The following is an 18,061-nucleotide window of genomic DNA, read 5'->3' as shown; positions in this document are numbered from 1 at the left end:
AAGGGTGGTTTCAGTTCAACTTAACACGTGACAGATGTTGAATAGAGGATGGAGAGAGAATCTCACAGGGAGCTCCTCAGTCTGACACCCAGCCCCTGCCTTCAGAGGTCCTGTGGTCAAGATTCTATACCCCAATCCATATCTCTCAGTATTCCACAAAGGGTATTTTTTTTATGATCTTATCAAATGCTTGAGGAATGTAATTTATTAGATTGTAAAACCACCAAACCTTTACATTGTATCATATAATCCCATATATTTACACCTCTGCCACCCAAAATATAATTTCCATGTGAAAGTTTAATATCTGGTAGTCTGCACCTCACTCTCCTACCCTTGGGCTGTGTGCAGCATGGGAATGGCCCTATTAACAGCCAGTTACCAGGCGGCTCTGGCCTGGGGATTCTGCAGTAACTGTCTACAGGGAGTCCAAAGGCCTGTATACGTAGCGTGGTGCCCCTGAATGGCTAGCTCAATCAGGGAAGGCCTCAATAACCAGAGGCGTCTCGGAGGGATACCCGCGGCAGGATGGTGTCGAACCAGAGGGAACGTGACAGGGAATTGTTGTGAGGCTGGCAGCAGGTGTGATGAAGATGCTTAAAGAGGCAAGGGAGCTGTTGCCGCCTCACGTGTCATTAGGGAGTTAAGGATCAGAAAGTAGATAATGGGACGAAACGGGAAAACGTATGGCCGTTCCGAGAGAGGGATAAAAAATGACGCTTAAACTCCGGGCATCTGGGTTTTCCCTAGCCCGGGAGGCTGGTGGTTCAGAGCTGCACTGTTGCATCTGCCTGATGCCTTGCCAGGTCTGTAATGAGTGCTTTCAGCTAAGGTGCTTGTGTCAGCAGTTTAAAGGGTTCCTCATGCAAGCGACCAGAGAAAGCTTTCCCGTAGGCATTACCAAATATAACCGCCATCTTCAGATAGGGCCTTCGAGACAGACCGACAGACACTGCATTAAACCCATTATTCCAATGATTAAATGTGTACCTCGAAACCAGAAACTGCAACTGAACTTCTGCTGAAGTTTCTTCTTCGTCCTTGGTAGTAGCTACAGAGGGACTCCTGAACTAGCTTTAAAGTGCATATAGTGCAGCAACAGATTCCTAATTGTTGAGAGTGCGGTTTTGATTTCTAAGCTTTTTTCTATCCATGTAACCCCCATCAGTTTGGAAATTCAATGCTCTGATTCTATGGGATTGGCTGGCTGCCAATATTGACTGTAGCAGTAATGGGAGAGGAATATGACAAATAAATAAGACACTAGAGCAGGGTTTCTCAAACTTGGTCCTGGGGCCCAACCCTGGGTGCACGTTTAGTTTTTTTCCTCAGCACTGCCCAGCTGATTCAATAACAACTCATCATCAAGCTTTGATTATTGGAATCAGCTGTGAAGTGCAAGTGTAAAAATTAAAATGTGCACCCAGGTGGAGGGGGCCCCAGGACCAAGTTTGGGTGTGTTATTGTGATTATTGGCACAGCTGCAATGTGGTCAAAGATACGAAGCGATGTTGAGTGGTTTAATTCACATCAATGAACATCAATCATCTTCTTTGCTGTCTCATCTCAGTTGTAGTCATCAAGAAAGTTGCAATTTCCCAGAACCTCTGATTTGTACATTTTTAAGCTTACTGAGCAAGATGGATAATTTAGCATTGTTTGTGAGTGTCTGTATTTCAGTGTTTGTGTGTGTGCATTTTGGAATACAGTGAACTCACATAGCTATATACAGTGGGGCAAAAAAGTATTTAGTCAGCCACCAATTGTGCAAGTTCTCGCACTTAAAAAGATGAGAGAGGCCTGTAATTTTCATCATAGGTACACTTCAACTATGACAGACAAAATGAGAAAAAAAATCCAGAAAATCACATTGTAGGATTTTAATGAATTTATTTGCAAATTATGGTAGAAAATAAGTATTTGGTCAATAACAAAAGTTTATCTCAATACTTTGTTATATACCCTTTGTTGGCAATGACAGAGGTCAAACGTTTTCTGTAAGTCTTCACAAGGTTTTCACACACGGTTGTTGGTATTTTGGCCCATTCCTCCATGCAGATCTCCTCTAGAGCAGTGATGTTTTGGGGCTGTTGCTGGGCAACACAGACTTTCAACTCCCTCCAAAGATTTTCTATGGGGTTGAGATCTGCAGACTGGCTAGGCCACTCCAGGACCTTGAAATGCTTCTTACGAAGCCACTCCTTCGTTGCCCGGGCGGTGTGTTTGGGATCATTGTCATGCTGAAAGACCCAGCCATGTTTCATCTTCAATGCCCTTGCTGATGGAAGGAGGTTTTCACTCAAAATCTTACGATACATGGCCCCATTCATTCTTTCCTTTACACGGATCAGTCGTCCTGGTCCCTTTGCAGAAAAACAGCCCCAAAGCATGATGTTTCCACCCCCATGCTTCACAGTAGGTATGGTGTTCTTTGGATGCAACTCAGCATTCTTTGTCCTCCAAACACGACGAGTCGAGTTTTTACCAAAAAGTTATATTTTGGTTTCATCTGACCATATGACATTCTCCCAATCTTCTTCTGGATCATCCAAATGCTCTCTAGCAAACTTCAGACGGGCCTGGACATGTACTGGCTTAAGCAGGGGGACACGTCTGGCACTGCAGGATTTGAGTCCCTGGCGGCGTAGTGTGTTACTGATGGTAGGCTTTGTTACTTTGGTCCCAACTCTCTGCAGGTCATTCACTAGGTCCCCCCTGTGTGGTTCTGGGATTTTTGCTCACCGTTCTTGTGATAATTTTGACCCCACGGGGTGAGATCTTGCGTGGAGCCCCAGATCGAGGGAGATTATCAGTGGTCGTGTATGTCTTCCATTTCCTAATAATTGCTCCCACAGTTGATTTCTTCAAACCAAGCTGCTTACCTATTGCAGATTCAGTCTTCCCAGCCGGGTGCAGGTCTACAATTTTGTTTCTGGTGTCCTTTGACAGCTCTTTGGTCTTGCCCATAGTGGAGTTTGGAGTGTGACTGTTTGAGGTTGTGGACAGGTGTATTTCATACTATTAACAAGTTCAAACAGGTGCCATTTAATACAGGTAATGAGTAGAGGACAGAGGAGCCTCTTAAAGAATAAGTTACAGGTCTGTGAGAGCCAGAAATCTTGCTTGTTTGTAGGTGACCAAATACTTATTTTCCACCATAATTTGCAAATAAATTCATAAAAAATCCTACCTTGTGATTTTCTGGATTTTTTTTTCTCATTTTGTCTGTCATAGTTGAAGTGTACCTATGATGACAATTACAGGCCTCTCATCTTTTTAAGTGGGAGAACTTGCACAATTGGTGGCTGACTAAATACTTTTTTGCCCCACTGTAGCAAACCCAGCATTTGACAGTCTCTCTGTTCTATAGAATGCTGGAGAGATCCTGTGTAGCGCCCCCTTGTGTGGATGAGGAATGACGACGCCCCTTCGATGAGAGCCATGGAGCTGAAAGTGTGGGTGGATGGAGTGCAGCGGATCGTATGTGGCGTCACAGAGCTCACCACGTGCCAGGAGGTGGTCATCGCCCTGGCCCAGGCCATTGGTGAGTCAATCCATCCTGCAATATTGTCCAAAACTCAAGGGATAAATTCAAGGGATAAATTGAAAATAAGATTAAACTATAGTGAACTACTGTACCCCTTTTAATTAAGCCTTACCACACTTCGTGTGAGAATGGATCCTTTTGCAGGACACACATCCACAGAGCATGCAGCATATTTGACAGTCCGTCTCTGAGAGATGCTAAAGATGGTGGAGAGCACCAAGATTAGAGTTGACTGGGAGTGAACGGCGATTGTGAGAATCAAGATGAGAGTTGACTGGGAGTGAACGGAGATTGTGAGAATCAAGATGCGAGATGACTGGGAGTTGATCACGAGAATGTGAGAATCAAGATTAGAGTTGACTGGGAGTGAACAGAGATTGTGAGAATCAAGATGAACTGTGTTGGGATGATTCGTAGATGTGATTGAGATGCTCGCTGAGGAGAAGAGAGAACTACATGATGACTGTATTGTATTCCCATAATGATACCGCATTTATGTATGAGAAGCTATTACCCCAGCCCACATGTAGAGGCAACAAAATAAGATTGAAAGAAGCTGTCTGTTCCCACCGCTTCTAGGGAGAAATAGCTGTAGAACCAGCTATATGGAGCCACTTTTAAAGCTTCACCTCTTTTGCATTATGGAGATGTATTGAGCTGTCTGTGTGAGTATGGTTCAGCCCGACAATACCCTGCTTTCAGTTCATACTGTTTTCATTTCATACTGCTGTCATTTCATTTCAAGAGCTGCAAAATCTGGACCCCTACAAATCAGCTGGGCTAGACAATCTGGACCCTCTCTTTCTAAAATTATCCGCCGCAATTATTGCAACCCCTATTACTAGCCTGTTCAACCTCTCTTTCGCATCGTCTGAGATCCCGGAAGATTGGAAAGCTGCCGCGGCCATCCCCCTCTTCAAAGGGGGAGACACTCTAGACGCAAACTGCTACAGACCTATATCTATCCTACCCTGCCTTTCTAAGGTCTTCGAAAGCCAAGTTAACAAACAGATCACCGACCATTTCGAATCCCACCGTATCTTCTCTGCTATGCAATTTGGTTTCCGAGCTGGTCATGGGTGCACCTCAGCCACGCTCAAGGTCCTAAACGATATCATAACCGCCATCGATAAAAGACAATACTGTGCAGCCGTCTTCATCGACCTGGCAAAGGCTTTCGACTCTGTCAATCACCGCATTCAGCAGACTCAACAGCCTTGATTTCTCAAATGACTGCCTCGCCTGGTTCACCAACTACTTATCAGATAGAGTTCAGTGTGTCAAATTGGAGGGCCTGTTGTCCGGACCTCTGGCAGTCTCTATGGGCGTGCCACAGGGTTCAATTCTCGGGCCGACTCTTTTCTCTGTATACATCAATGATGTCGCTCTTGCTGCTGGTGATTCTCTGATCCACCTCTATGCAGACGACACCATTCTGTATACTTCTGGCCCTTCTTTGGACACTGTGTTAAACCTCCAGACGAGATCCAATGCCATACAACACTCCTTCCGTGGCCTCCAACTGCTCTTAAATGCAAATAAAACTAAATGCATAATCTTCAACCGATGGTTCTCTGGATGGTTCTGACTTAGAATAAGTGGACAACTACAGATACCTAGGTATCTGGTTAGACTGTAAACTCTCCTTCCAGACTCGCATCTCCAATCCAAAATTAAATCTAGAATCGGCTTCCTATTTCACAACAAAGCATCCTTCACTCATGCTGTCAAACATACCCTCGTAAAACTGACTATCCTACCGATCCTTGACTTCGGTGATGTCATTTTACAAAATAGCCTCCAACACCCTCCTCAGCAAATTGGATGTAGTCTATCACAGTGCCATTCGTTTTGTCACCAAAGCCCCATATACTACCCACCACTGCGACCTGTATGCTCTCGTTGGCTGGCTCTCGCTTCATATTCGTTGTCAAACCCGCTGGCTCCAGGTCATCTATAAGTCCTTGCTAGGTAAAGCCCCACCTTCTCTCAGCTCACTGGTCACCATAGCAGCACCCACCCATAGCATGCGGCTCAGCAGGTATATTTCACTGGTCATCCCCAAGGCCAACTCCTATGTTGGCCACCTTTCCTTCCAGTTCTCTGCTGCCAATGACTGGAACGAATTGCAAAAATCACTGAAGCTGGAGTCTTATCTCCCTCACTAACTTTAAGCATCAGCTGTCAGAGCAGCTTACCAATCATTGCATCTGTACACAGCCCGTCTGTAAATATCCCAACCAACTACCTCATCCCCATATTGTCATTTTTTTTCTCCTTTGGACTACAGTATCTCTACTTGCACATTCATCACTCCAGTGCTTAATTGCCTAATTGTAATTATTTCGCCACTATGGCCTAATTATTGCCTTACCTCCCTAATCTTACTACATTTGCACACACTGTATATAGATTTTTTTATATTGTGTTATTGACTGTACGTTTGTTTATCCCATGTGTAACTCTGTTGTTTGTGTCACACTGCTTTGCTTTGTATTGGCCAGGTCGCAGTTGTAAATGAGAACTTGTTCTCAACTGGCCTACCTGGTTAAATAAAGATTAATTTAAAAAAAAAATACTGTTGTCATTTCATACTGTTTTCAGTTCATACTGGCACAGTTTTGCACTTGCACTTTGTGCTGCTTAGAACCAAAATGATGTGGAGATGTAATGGTTTACATAGGTCATTTGCTCTTAGAGAAAATACTTGGAGGTCCTAGAGGTAGCATGTTAAATGAATCCATTAGATTTGTAAATGCTATTCCATTGTGATCCATGCACAGATACATAATTGTAGGACTAACAGCTAAATGCTGTGTCTTCATCAACAGTACAGGAGTTATGGTCCAGGGCCTCTTTTGTATGTGTTCAGTCTTTTGTCTGGCCCAGGGTACTTTGATGTGAAAGGCCTTCAGCCAGATTCAGCTGGAGTGACAACTGTGTTCCTTTCATTGGGGTTCTGCTGTTGAGAGGGGAAAGACTGTGGCTTGTGCTCTTATCTGCCGCAGAACACACACACACACACACACACACACACACACACACACACACAGATTTGGGTCTGGAGGAATTTTTATTGAACCTTACTCCAACCCTAGCATGAATGGGAACTGAACAACTGCTCCTATATTTGAATAGAGAAATCCCTGTTCTTCCTAGAAAAAACAACCCATTACTCTGAAAACTCTGCACAGTGCACCCACTAAACTGTGTCTGAAAGCAAGTGGGGTAATTGTGAATGGTTCTTCCATAGAGTTTCCCTGTTCTTAGTGGAGGTAAACAGTTCAGATTAGGGTTGTGGCTGTGTTTCTGAATGCAGGAGGGGATAACAATGACACAGTCAATGGTAGATGATCTCTAATCTGCTGCTACTGCAGAGTGTAGTCTAGCTACTGGTCTGTATGTAACTGGTCACCGGCTGGTATGTGGCAAGAAATAGCAAACAACGTTGTCGTGTGACTACTGTACATTGGTCATCTAAACCCAGTTACTTAGTAAAGCTCCAATTAATTAATCTGATCAAATCATTATTTCACTCTTTTGCAGGGCGCACTGGCAGGTACACGTTGATCGAGAGATGGCGGGAGACGGAACGTCACTTGGCTCCTCATGAGAACCCTGTGGTGTCCCTCAACATGTGGGGCCAGTATGCCAGCGACGTGCAGCTGGTCCTCCAGCGCACTGGCCCCTCCCTCAGCGAACGTCCCAACTCCGACGGCACATCCCGTGTGCCCGAGCGCGGCCTCTACCGCCAGAGCCTGCCTCCTCTGGCCAAGCTGCGCCCGTCGGCCAATGACCGCTCACTCAAGCGTCGGGATCCCAAACGTAAGTCCCTCACCTTCACGGCTGGGGCCAAGGGCTTGAGGGATATTTTTGGGAAGGGCAGAGATGCCGAGGCCAAGCAGCAGCAGAGAGCACTGAACCAGGGCAGGGGGGTGGTGTCTGTGCCCCTCAGTCCAGCCCGGGAGCTGGTGCGCCTGGTCCAGCTGCAGAAAGACAAGCTCCAACTACTGGAGAGCCGGTTGCAGGGCTGTGAGGCGGAGCTACACGGCTGGGAAAGCGGTGATGGTGGTATGTGCGTCGAGGGTCAGGAGGGCGTCGGCGTGCTGGAGGAGGAGCTGGCGCGTCTGGAGCAGCAGCTGCGGAGGAACGAGGTGGAGATGTCCGAGGAGGAGTTCTGGCAGAACGAGCTGCAGATCGAGCAGGAGAGCGAGCGGCAGCTGAGGGAGCAGCTCCAGGAGCTGATTGGACGGGTGCGGGAGTGTGAAGTCCGGCTGGGGGAGTACCTGACCCGTATCCAGGGCATGGAGGCTGGCCTGGAACAGGAGACTGAGCAGAGCAGGCAGGTGGACGAGGAGGAGGCCCGGGCCCAGCTGGGGAAGGTCAGGGCGGAGCTGGAGCAGCAGGTTCAACACAGTGTGCAGCTAGAGAGCAGCTGCAGGGCTGTGGACCGCTCCCTGGGACAGTCCAGCAAGAAACTACAGGTGAGCTTTGGTAGAAGGAAAAATGTATAGGAAAACTGATTGTACATACACCACAAATTCTGCAAAATAGGGTTGAAAACAACATTTATCAAAATGGGGTTGAAAACAACATTTATCATTGATTGGAAGACACACAAACACCTTATGTAAAATGGATGATGGGGATTACACTGTGATGATACCTTTTTCAGAAAAAAATTATAATGAAGTAAGACCATCTGGAACATATACAGTACCAGAGTGTGCAAAGCTGTTATCAAAGCGAAGGGTGGCTACTTTGAAGAATCTCAAATATAAATGTATTAAACACTTTTTTTGGTTACTACATGATTCCATATGTGTTATGTCATAGTTTTGATGTCTTCACTATTATTCTACAATGTAGAAAATAGTAAAAATAAAGAAATACCCAGGAATGAGTTGGTGTTCCAAACTTTTGACTGGTACTATATATACACTGCTCAAAAAATAAAGGGAACACTAAAATAACACATCCTAGATCTGAATGAATGAAATATTCTTATTAAATACTTTTTTCTTTACATAGTTGAATGTGCTGACAACAAAATCACCCAAAAATGATCAATGGAAATCAAATTCATCAACCCAAGGAGGTCTGGATTTGGAGTCACACTCAAAATTAAAGTGGAAAACCACACTACAGGCTGATCCAACTTTGATGTAATGTCCTTAAAACAAGTCAAAATGAGGCTCAGTAGTGTGTGTGGCCTCCACGTGCCTGTATGACCTCCCTACAACGCCTGGACATGCTCCTGATGAGGTGGCGGATGGTCTCCTGAGGGATCTCCTCCCAGACCTGGACTAAAGCATCCGCCAACTCCTGGTCAGTCTGTGGTAAAACGTGGCGTTGGTGGATGGAGCGAGACATGATGTCCCAGATGTGCTCAATTGGATTCAGGTCTGGGGAATGGGCGGGCCAGTCCATAGCATCAATGCCTTCCTCTTGCAGGAACTGCTGACACACTCCAGCCACATGAAGTCTAGCATGGTCTTGCATTAGGAGGAACCCAGGGCCAACCGCACCAGCATATGGTCTCACAAGGGGTCTGAGGATCTCATCTCGGTACCTAATGGCAGTCAGGCTACCTCTGGCAAGCACATGGAGGGCTGTGCAGCCCCCCAAAGAAATGCCACCCCACACCATGACTGACCCACCGCCAAACCGGTCATGCTGGAGGATGTTGCAGGCAGCAGAACGTTCTCCACGGCGTCTCCAGACTGTCACATCTGTCACATGTGCTCAGTGTGAACCTGCTTTCATCTGTGAAGAGCACAGGGCGCCAGTGGCGAATTTGCCAATCTTGGTGTTCTCTGGCAAATGAAAAAGGCGGAGGTAGCGGTCCTGCTGCTGGGTTGTTGCCCTCTTCCGGCCTCCTCCACGTCTCCTGATGTACTGGCCTGTCTCCTGGTAGCGCCTCCATGCTCTGGACACTACGCTGACAGACACAGCAAACCTTCTTGCCACAGCTCGCATTAATGTGTCATCCTGGATGAGCTGCACTACCTGAGCCACTTGTGTGGGTTGTAGACTCCGTCTCATGCTACCACTAGAGTGAAAGCACCGCCAGCATTAAAAAGTGACCAAAACATCAGCCAGGAAGCATAGGAACTGAGAAGTGGTCTGTGGTCCCCACCTGCAGAACCACTCCTTTATTGGGGGTGTCTTGCTAATTGCCTATAATTTCCACCTGTTGTCTATTCCATTTGCACAACAGCATGTGCAATTTATTGTCAGTCAGTGTTGCTTCCTAAGTGGACAGTTTGATTTCACAGAAGTGTGATTGACTTGGAGTTACATTGTGTTGTTTAAGTGTTCCCTTTATTTTTTGGAGCAGTGTATATACACACAGTTGAAGTCACACGTTTTTATACACCTTAGCCAAATACATTTATACTCAGTTTAACAATTCCTGGCCAGTTAGGATCGCCACTTTATTTTAAGAATGTGAAATGTCAGAATAATAGTAGAGAATGATTTATTTCAGATTTTATTTATTTCATCACTTTCCCAGTGGGTCAGAAGTTTACATACACTCAATTAGTATTTGGTAGCATTGCCTTTTTAATTGTTTAACTTTGGTCAAACGTTTCAGGTAGGGTGAATTTTGGACCATTCCTCCTGACAGAGCTGGTGTAACTGAGTCAGGTTTGTTGGCCTCCTTGCTCGCACACTCTTTTTCAGTTCTGCCCACACATTTTCTATGGGATTGAGGTCAGGGCCTTGTGTTGGCCACTCCAATACCTTGACTTTGTTGTCCTTAAGCCATTTTGCCACAACTTTGGAAGTATGCTTGGGGTCATTGTCCATTTGGAAGACCCAATTGCGACCAAGCTTTAACTTCCTGACTTATGTCTTGAGATGTTGCTTCAATATATCCACATAATTTTCCTCCCTCATGATGCCATCTATTTTGTGAAGTGCACCACTCCCTCCTGTAGCAAAGCACCCCCACAACATGATGCTGCCACCCCCGTGCTTCACGGTTGGGATGGTGTTCTTCGGAATGCAAGCCTCCCCCTTTTTCCTCCAAAAATAATGATGATCATTATGGCCAAACAGTTCTATTTTTGTTTCATCAGACCAGAGAACATTTCTCCAAAAGTACGATCTTTGTCCCCATGTACAGCTGCAAACCTTAGTCTGGCTTTTTTATAGTGGTTTTAGAGCAGCGGCTTCTTCCACGCTGAGCGGCCTTTCAGGTTATGTCGATTTATAGGACTCATTTTACTGTGGATATAGATACTTTTGTACCTGTTTCCTCCAGCATCTTCACAAGGTCCTTTGCTGTTGTTCTGGGATTGATTTGCAGTGTACCAAAGTACATTTGTCTCTAGGAGACAGAACGCGTCTCCTTCCTGAGTGGTATGATGGCTGTGTGGTCCCATGGTGTTTATACTTGCGTACTATTGTTTGTACAGATGAACATGGTACCTTCAGGCGTTTGGAAATTGCTCCCAAGGATGAACCAGACTTGTGGAGGTCTCCGTCTGAGGTCTTGGCTTATTTCTTTTGATTTTCCCATGATGTCAAGCAAAGAGGCACTGAGTTTGAAGGTAGTCCTTGAAATACATCCACAGGTACACCTCCAATTGACTCAAATGATGTCAATTAGCCTAACAAGCTTCTAAAGCCATGACATTTTCTGGAATTTTCCAAGCTGTTTAAAGGCACAGTCAACTTAGTGTATGTAAACTTCTGACCCACTGGAATTGTGATACAGTGAAATAATCTGTCTGTAATCAACTGTTGGAAAAATTACTTGTGTCATGCACAAAGTAGATGTCCTAACCAATTTGCCAAAACTATAGTTTCTTAACAAGAAATTTGTGGAGTGGTTGAAAAACGAGATATAATGACTCCAACCCAAGTGTATGTAAACTTCCGACTTGACAAAACCATGTTTACAATGAAACAGAACTGTTTTATTAATTCAAGCACCGTTTCTCACTGCTTGGGACAAATGTTTTTGAAGTTACTGTGTTTGATTGAAAAGGGCCCTGTGTTTGTAGTAGGAACATTTTGGAGGCCTCTTATTAGTCCTCATGATGTAATGTTTACTTACAGGGTGGAGTACACCATATAGGCTGTGTTTTAACAGGCAGCCAATACTGATCTTATTTTCACTTATTGGTCTTTTGACCAATTAAAACTGATCTTTTCACATCAGCTCTTTATCATGGCTGATCTGATTGGTCAAAAGACCAATTAGTGAAAATAAGATCAGTATTGGCTGCCTGTCTAAACGCAGCCTATATGGTGTACTCCACCCTGAAAAAATCTCAGAATTGGACTGCCTGTCTAAATGCAACCATAGTGTGGGCGTGAGGTAAAAAATGTTTTTTTGAAGAATCGGGTGGTGAGTTTTATATACAACTGGTGATGTTGAGGCCTGAAAAGAACTGCAGATCTACTCCACCAGACTTACATGACTCTTTCCCTTGAACCAACTCTTCCTTTCTGGGCCCTAGAAAACTGCTCCTTTATTAGTGGGTTTAACAACCTGCAACACGTATGTAACGGTAAACTGTCTGATTTTAAATGTTCTTCTCAATGCAACAATTCCACCTGCAAATAGCCTTAAATGTAAAGGAATAACATTCCACAAGAGAAAAGTATAATATTTTAAACATCGTATGAATCTATAAAGTTGCTTGTTAGGCGTGAGTGGCCAGGCGGGCCCCCATCAGTGGCCAAACCAAGTATACAGGGAAGTGGAACTGACAGTAGAAACTGCAGGGCAAGTAAATGACTAGTTGAGTGGTTGTTTGTTGCAGGAGAAGGAGCATGAGTTGGAGCAGTTGACCAGGGAGCTGAGACAGGTGAACCTTCAGCAGTTCATCCATCAGACGGGCACCAAGGTCACCGTTCTACCAGCCCAGCCCAATGACCAGAAGAATAAGACCGGTACACACAAGCATTACAAAGCATCCTAGTCAGAATGTTTTTGCCCAATCTTGGCTCAGACATTTCAAACATTATTGTATTATCCAACACTACCCCCTAGTGGAAGTTAGTACACCATGTCAGGTTTTTGTAAAGCTCTTTATTTGGCTAGTAATGTTACATTTTGTCACTCCACAGTCCAATCTACACACTAACTGCTCAACCTGAAAGTAAAGAAGTATAATTTAAAATAAAAAATACTACTTAAAGTAGACTTTGATGACTTCCTCCTCCCCTCTCTCCAGACCTCCAATCAGGCTCGCTGAAACGGCTGGGCTCCTCCCGCCTCCTCCCCAGTGACCTCCGGACTTTACAGAGTCCAGTGTCTTCAGGCCTCAACCCTGAAGGCATCTACGTCTGACCCCTGACCTTTACCTTCTGCTGGCTACTATCAGTGACCCTCTGCTGGAGTTGAGTCAGCTTCTCCCCTGGAGGATCCATCTCTTATCATCTCCATTGGAGCTCCACCAGAGGAGGCTGGTGGGAGGAGCTATAGGAGGACGGGCTCAATGTAATGGCTGGAATGGAATGGTACCAACCATTACAATGAGCTCTTGCGCCGGCAGCTCATCCCACTAGCCTCCTCTGATCTCCACCCTGTCCTCCCACAATGCCATCCTTCCTTCTCTCTGCTGAGTTTTCTCCAGCTTCCACAAGAACAGAGACCCCCAACAGTTTTGTCAAGACTACAGGATTTAGAATGTTTGCCTCGTTTTGGCTGTTCTGCCACTGGTGGAGAGCTCGACCATGTCCTTGCATGACTGTTTGAAAAGCATAGCATCTTTTGAGGTACAGAAGGCCCAATTTCAAACAGAACGTTTTAGCCTCACGTCTGTGCACTTCTCCATCTCCTCTCGAAGATTGAGTACCACGACTGAGTAGATGTGAGAAATATGGTATTAATACCACCTAGCACCCTGTTACCATCATATAGCAAGCTAATGGTGCACAATCACAGTCATGTGTCAAAGTGCACGATCACAGTCATGTGATGACTTAACTAAAGAGTCAACTGCTGCCCCTGGACAACCATGAGGAAATCCAGATGTTTGTAGGGTTTGAGACTGAAGAAAGTCCCTTGGAGATCAGGCGATATAGAGGAAATTAAAATATATTCAGACAACCATGATTTACAAAGACAGAGGTCTCACAAGTCTAATGGCCATTAGTTACTGAAACAGATGGGTCAGAAAACCATATTTTACACAGATAGGCCACCTTGTGTGAGACCTGTGGTGTGTAGCAGAGCCATATCTGACTGCCTTATTAGAACTAGTTTTCTGTTTGAAAGACTTTAAGAACAGTAAAGGCTGTTATAACAGATACTTATAGACATGGCAGCTATGCTCCAGAGATCTGATGCACCATGTATTGTCAACACAGCAGTCTAGTGACTAATTGTTGATCAGTTTTGTGATTATGTTTTTTGTGTGACTGATGTCAATAGCTGTAGAATCTGGTCTGCCACTAGGTGGCAGAATACATCTCATAAAACATTTAGCTAGGATCTTAATGTTGGTCATTTCATATTGATTATACATGCAAAAAAATGTTACATTATGCAATTTATGTGGTTACTCACTTTCATCGTTGGAATCTTTTAGTATGCTGTACGTTTACCGTTGCACTTTTACTTTGGAAGGGCCTGTAGAATTTGTACTTACCACTTAGTTTTTAGAGATAATGTCTTGTTTGTGTTGAGTGGTTTTCTTTTATCATTTGTAACCTCTTGGAAGAATTGTGGGTTTGTCTATTGTCTTACATGGCTAATCATTTTTCTGAAGTTAAAAAGATGTCTCACATGAACCAAAGCAAGTTAGACAATGTGATTGGTAGTGGTCAACCTGAATGTACTTAATTTGTTAAAACAGAACGTGCTCTGTAAATACCTTTACAGGGGCCACTGTATCTGCCTCCACTTTAAAAGTGATGCATTTGTAATGGTGAGAATTGTTATTGGACTGTATCTGTCAATAGATCGAACTCCACTCTGTGGCTCTTCAGCCTCGGGAAGAGAGGAGATAAAAGGTTGTTATTTGGTTGTGGACTAGTTGATACCAGGGAAACCCACCAACAGCAAAGCCGGTGGAGAGGACCGTGTGAGATAAAAGGTTGTTATTTGGTTGTGGACTAGTTGATACCAGGGAACCCCACCAACAGCAAAGCCGGTGGACGCACGTCAAGGTCATTAGACGGACCTAAAGCTCGTTCCATTCAGTATTATTGATGTCCTAGTTTGGATCATGAAGAAGGGTTGAGCTGTGTCACCGAAATGTAAACCACTAACACAAGAACAATGGCTCTTAACAACTTACACAGCGGAGACTAGCATGCCTTACTGAATTGTAAATAATCACTACATAGTATTGGAATATTTTTACAATATTTAAAAGAATGCATAATGCTGACAAAGACAATAGTTGTACGTAAAATGAATTAACTTTGGTTTTATCCTGCTACTCTGTGGACAGCTTGGTGCATGCACTGATGGCTTGGTTTCATTAATGTTTTTGTATTGTTGAAATGACCAGAGGCTTACGATGATAGTGGAGTTATAAGTATGGAAGTATAATGTTTATCACAGTGTATGTTACTGACTGCATGGCTCTGTCTTCTACAGTGGCATGTCTTGGTCCCAGACCAGTGCATTCACACATATGTCAGAATAGGTCAGAGGACATCGAAATGCAAACCGTAAACAAATAGGGTTTTTAAACCCTAAAAAGTGCCCCATCTTTTGGTGGTTATTAGACAAAACTTACCACTAAATGCCCAATGATGCAGGGTCGTTCCACATCAAAAAGCGCAAGAGGATTGACACCAATCTCCAGATTTTTTTGAAATCGTTTCAGTAGTGAGTAACTGATACGATTAGCATTCCTGAAACATTATTTAATCTGAGAAATTAAGATAATTACTCCAATTGTCCATTTTAATTCATAAGATTCAGATAATATTCAATAAACAAAGTACCTAACGTCTGGACCAAACTTCTTCCTACCAATTAATATTTTTGGTCCAAATTGGATGTTGGGTACTTTGTTTATTGAATTTTATCGGAATCCTATACATTTAAAATGGCCAATTTGGGTGTAATCAATTAGCTTAAATTTTCAGAGATAAAATTACATTTCAACAAAATAATGTTTCAGGAATGCCAATCTTAACTGTTTCTAAAAAAAACAATTTCTGAACAATCTGCGATGGTGGGTGTCATTGCTCGCTAGAATGACTCTGCACTGAAATCTCTTGGGGTAAAAATAAATCTAATCTACGCATCTATTAGGACAGGTCTTAAATGTTGCACCAACAGCGTATGGTTTTCTTAGAAGTCTTTTAAGGGCCCATCTTTGTAAACATGTCTGAAATCAACGGTTTTTCAGACACAGATTAAGGGCTGGATTCAATCTGTAGCGCTCTAGTGCGGTTTAAATGTTTCTCATTTCTGATTGGGCCGACATATGCAGCGTTTACCATGAATGCGGTCTGAACAAACGCGGGAACATTGCCTTTACATCTCTATTGTGCAGCCAAAGACAGTAACGTAGGTGCAAACTGCTTCTCCAAAAGAAATCCCTGACCATACTTGTTGGCGATGTCATGGCGACATTGGCTAGCTATGCTCTGTGCAGAAACACGTCATCAGGTCTAACGGTCGTCTCGCACCGTACTGCGCATGTGCAGGCCTCAAATCAAAGGCACAAAAATGTAAACGTGTTAGTTTGTCACTTTCACGATGTTGGAGTAATAACATGTTCAACTACTTAAGATATTGTCTCGAAGCTATGTTGTGCCTTTAAATGGAGAACAACTAATTCATAATTTCACTTCTCTCATTGACTTCTCAAACCCCAGCCTGGTTTGCATGGTCTGTTTCACAAGCTTTCCCGGACGTCTCTGGGTTTAGAAACTGTGGCGCAGCTCTTCAGCGATACGGATTAAATCCAGCCTTAAACCTAGTTTTGGATTGAGAAGAACGTTCAATGGAGAATCTCCCGTGAACACAGTTTTTAGTCTAGGACTAGGCTGACGATGAGTCCGGAAAACCAGCCCAAAGTGTAAATGATTGGGAGGAAACTTTGCCAACATGTCAGACAGAGCTGTCATGTATGAGAATGTCATGTTCTACTTTTCCCCACAAACATCTGAGAGAAATGACTTCATTGTAATATGAAATGCTTAATACATTTAAACCAGTGTTGAAAGTTTGTCCTTGTGTTGTTTTCTGGTGTAGCGGATTTCAACTCAAATGAAAAGACAATATTTGAACTTTGACTGCAATAAATTGTTTTGTTGTCCTGCAGCACAAATATTATGGCACAGCTGACTCATTCAATGAATGATATTACCTAATGTAAAGAAATAAGGAACAGAGGATTAGAAGCTACAATTTTGTCTGTCCAAACATGATTTTGTGTCTTGGAACAATCCTAATGCACCACTTGGATTGGTAGATTTGTTGAGTCATATTGTATATCTCAATAACCCAACAAACAAGAAAAGATGGATTTGAACCCTGGACCTCAAACTTTGCACCACTGGTTTTGCAAATCTGGGAGAGAAATGTATAGACTGGCTGGATTCAATCTGTATCACAGAAGATCTGTGCTCAAATTTAAAGGTTATTTCCGATTGAGTCGACATATGCAGTGTTTACCATGAACACAGTCTCCGCAAACACAGGAACTTTGCCTTTAAATTTTAATTGAGCTATAATGCGAATCTTCTCTGATCATTCTGCAATACAGATTGAATCAAGCCCGTTTATACCTTGCTCTAACATACGTTCTGATCTTCAACATTCTGATTGTGGCCACATTTTTAGAAGTGTAGGCAATTAAAAAGACATCATGAACCGAATGCGATCAAATCTTCCTGAAAACCTCTGGAGGTAGTTGGGGATGCATTGTTTCTCCATATTTTACAAGTGTAAAGGAATCTAGAGGTTTAACTTCTTATGGCTGGGGGCAGTATTGAGTAGCTTGGATGAATAAGATGTCCAGAGTAAAGTGCCTGCTACTCAGTCCCAGTTGCTAATATATGCTAATATATGCTGTCTGTGAGTATAACAGAACATATATGATGTCTGTGAGTATAACAGAACTCATATGGCAGGCATAAAACAGAGAAAAATCCAACCAGTAAGTGGGAAATGTGAGGTTGGTTGATTTTCAACTCATTCCCAATTGAAGATACAGTGGGATATTGGTCCTGTTGCACTTCCTAAGGCGTCCACTAGATGTCAACCGTCTTTAGAAACTTGTTTGAGGCTTCTACTGTAAAGGAGGGGTTCATAAGGGCTCTTTGAGCCAGTGGTCTGGCAGAGTGCAACAAACTCGTGACGCTTGTTCATGTGAGAGGTAGCACCCGTTCCATTGCTTTTCTACAGACAAAGGATTCTCCGGTTGGAACATTATTGAAGATTTATGTTAAAAACATCCTAAAGATTGATTTTATACATCGTTTGACATTTCTACGGACTGTAGCGGAACTTTTTGACATTTCGTCTGCCCCTAGTGAATGCGCTTCGTGACTTTGGATTTGTTTACAAAACACGCTAACAAA

At 43.6% G+C, this 18,061-nt stretch overlaps 1 protein-coding gene across 2 annotated transcripts in view; it reads left to right on the top strand.

Moving 5' to 3' along the window:
- Positions 1-16,806, top strand: part of LOC110490529 (ras association domain-containing protein 8) — a 32,460-nt gene extending 15,654 nt beyond the window's left edge. For both annotated transcript variants that reach the window (XM_021563965.3, XM_021563966.3), the window contains exons 2-5: positions 3,371-3,544; positions 7,094-8,031; positions 12,328-12,457; positions 12,742-16,806. In XM_021563965.3, the coding sequence (XP_021419640.2) occupies positions 3,409-3,544; positions 7,094-8,031; positions 12,328-12,457; positions 12,742-12,857 (1,320 nt within the window). In that variant the 5' untranslated portion in view covers positions 3,371-3,408 and the 3' untranslated portion in view covers positions 12,858-16,806. The remainder of the gene's footprint in view (positions 1-3,370; positions 3,545-7,093; positions 8,032-12,327; positions 12,458-12,741) is intronic.
- Positions 16,807-18,061: the final 1,255 nt, after the last annotated feature.

The sequence above is a fragment of the Oncorhynchus mykiss genome, chromosome 15 (genome assembly GCF_057628025.1).
Source record: "Oncorhynchus mykiss isolate SJ-2025 chromosome 15, ASM5762802v1, whole genome shotgun sequence".
NCBI lineage: Eukaryota > Metazoa > Chordata > Actinopteri > Salmoniformes > Salmonidae > Oncorhynchus > Oncorhynchus mykiss.
The sequence above is the reverse complement of the archived record's forward strand: the minus strand, read 5'-3'. Positions and strand labels throughout refer to the sequence as shown.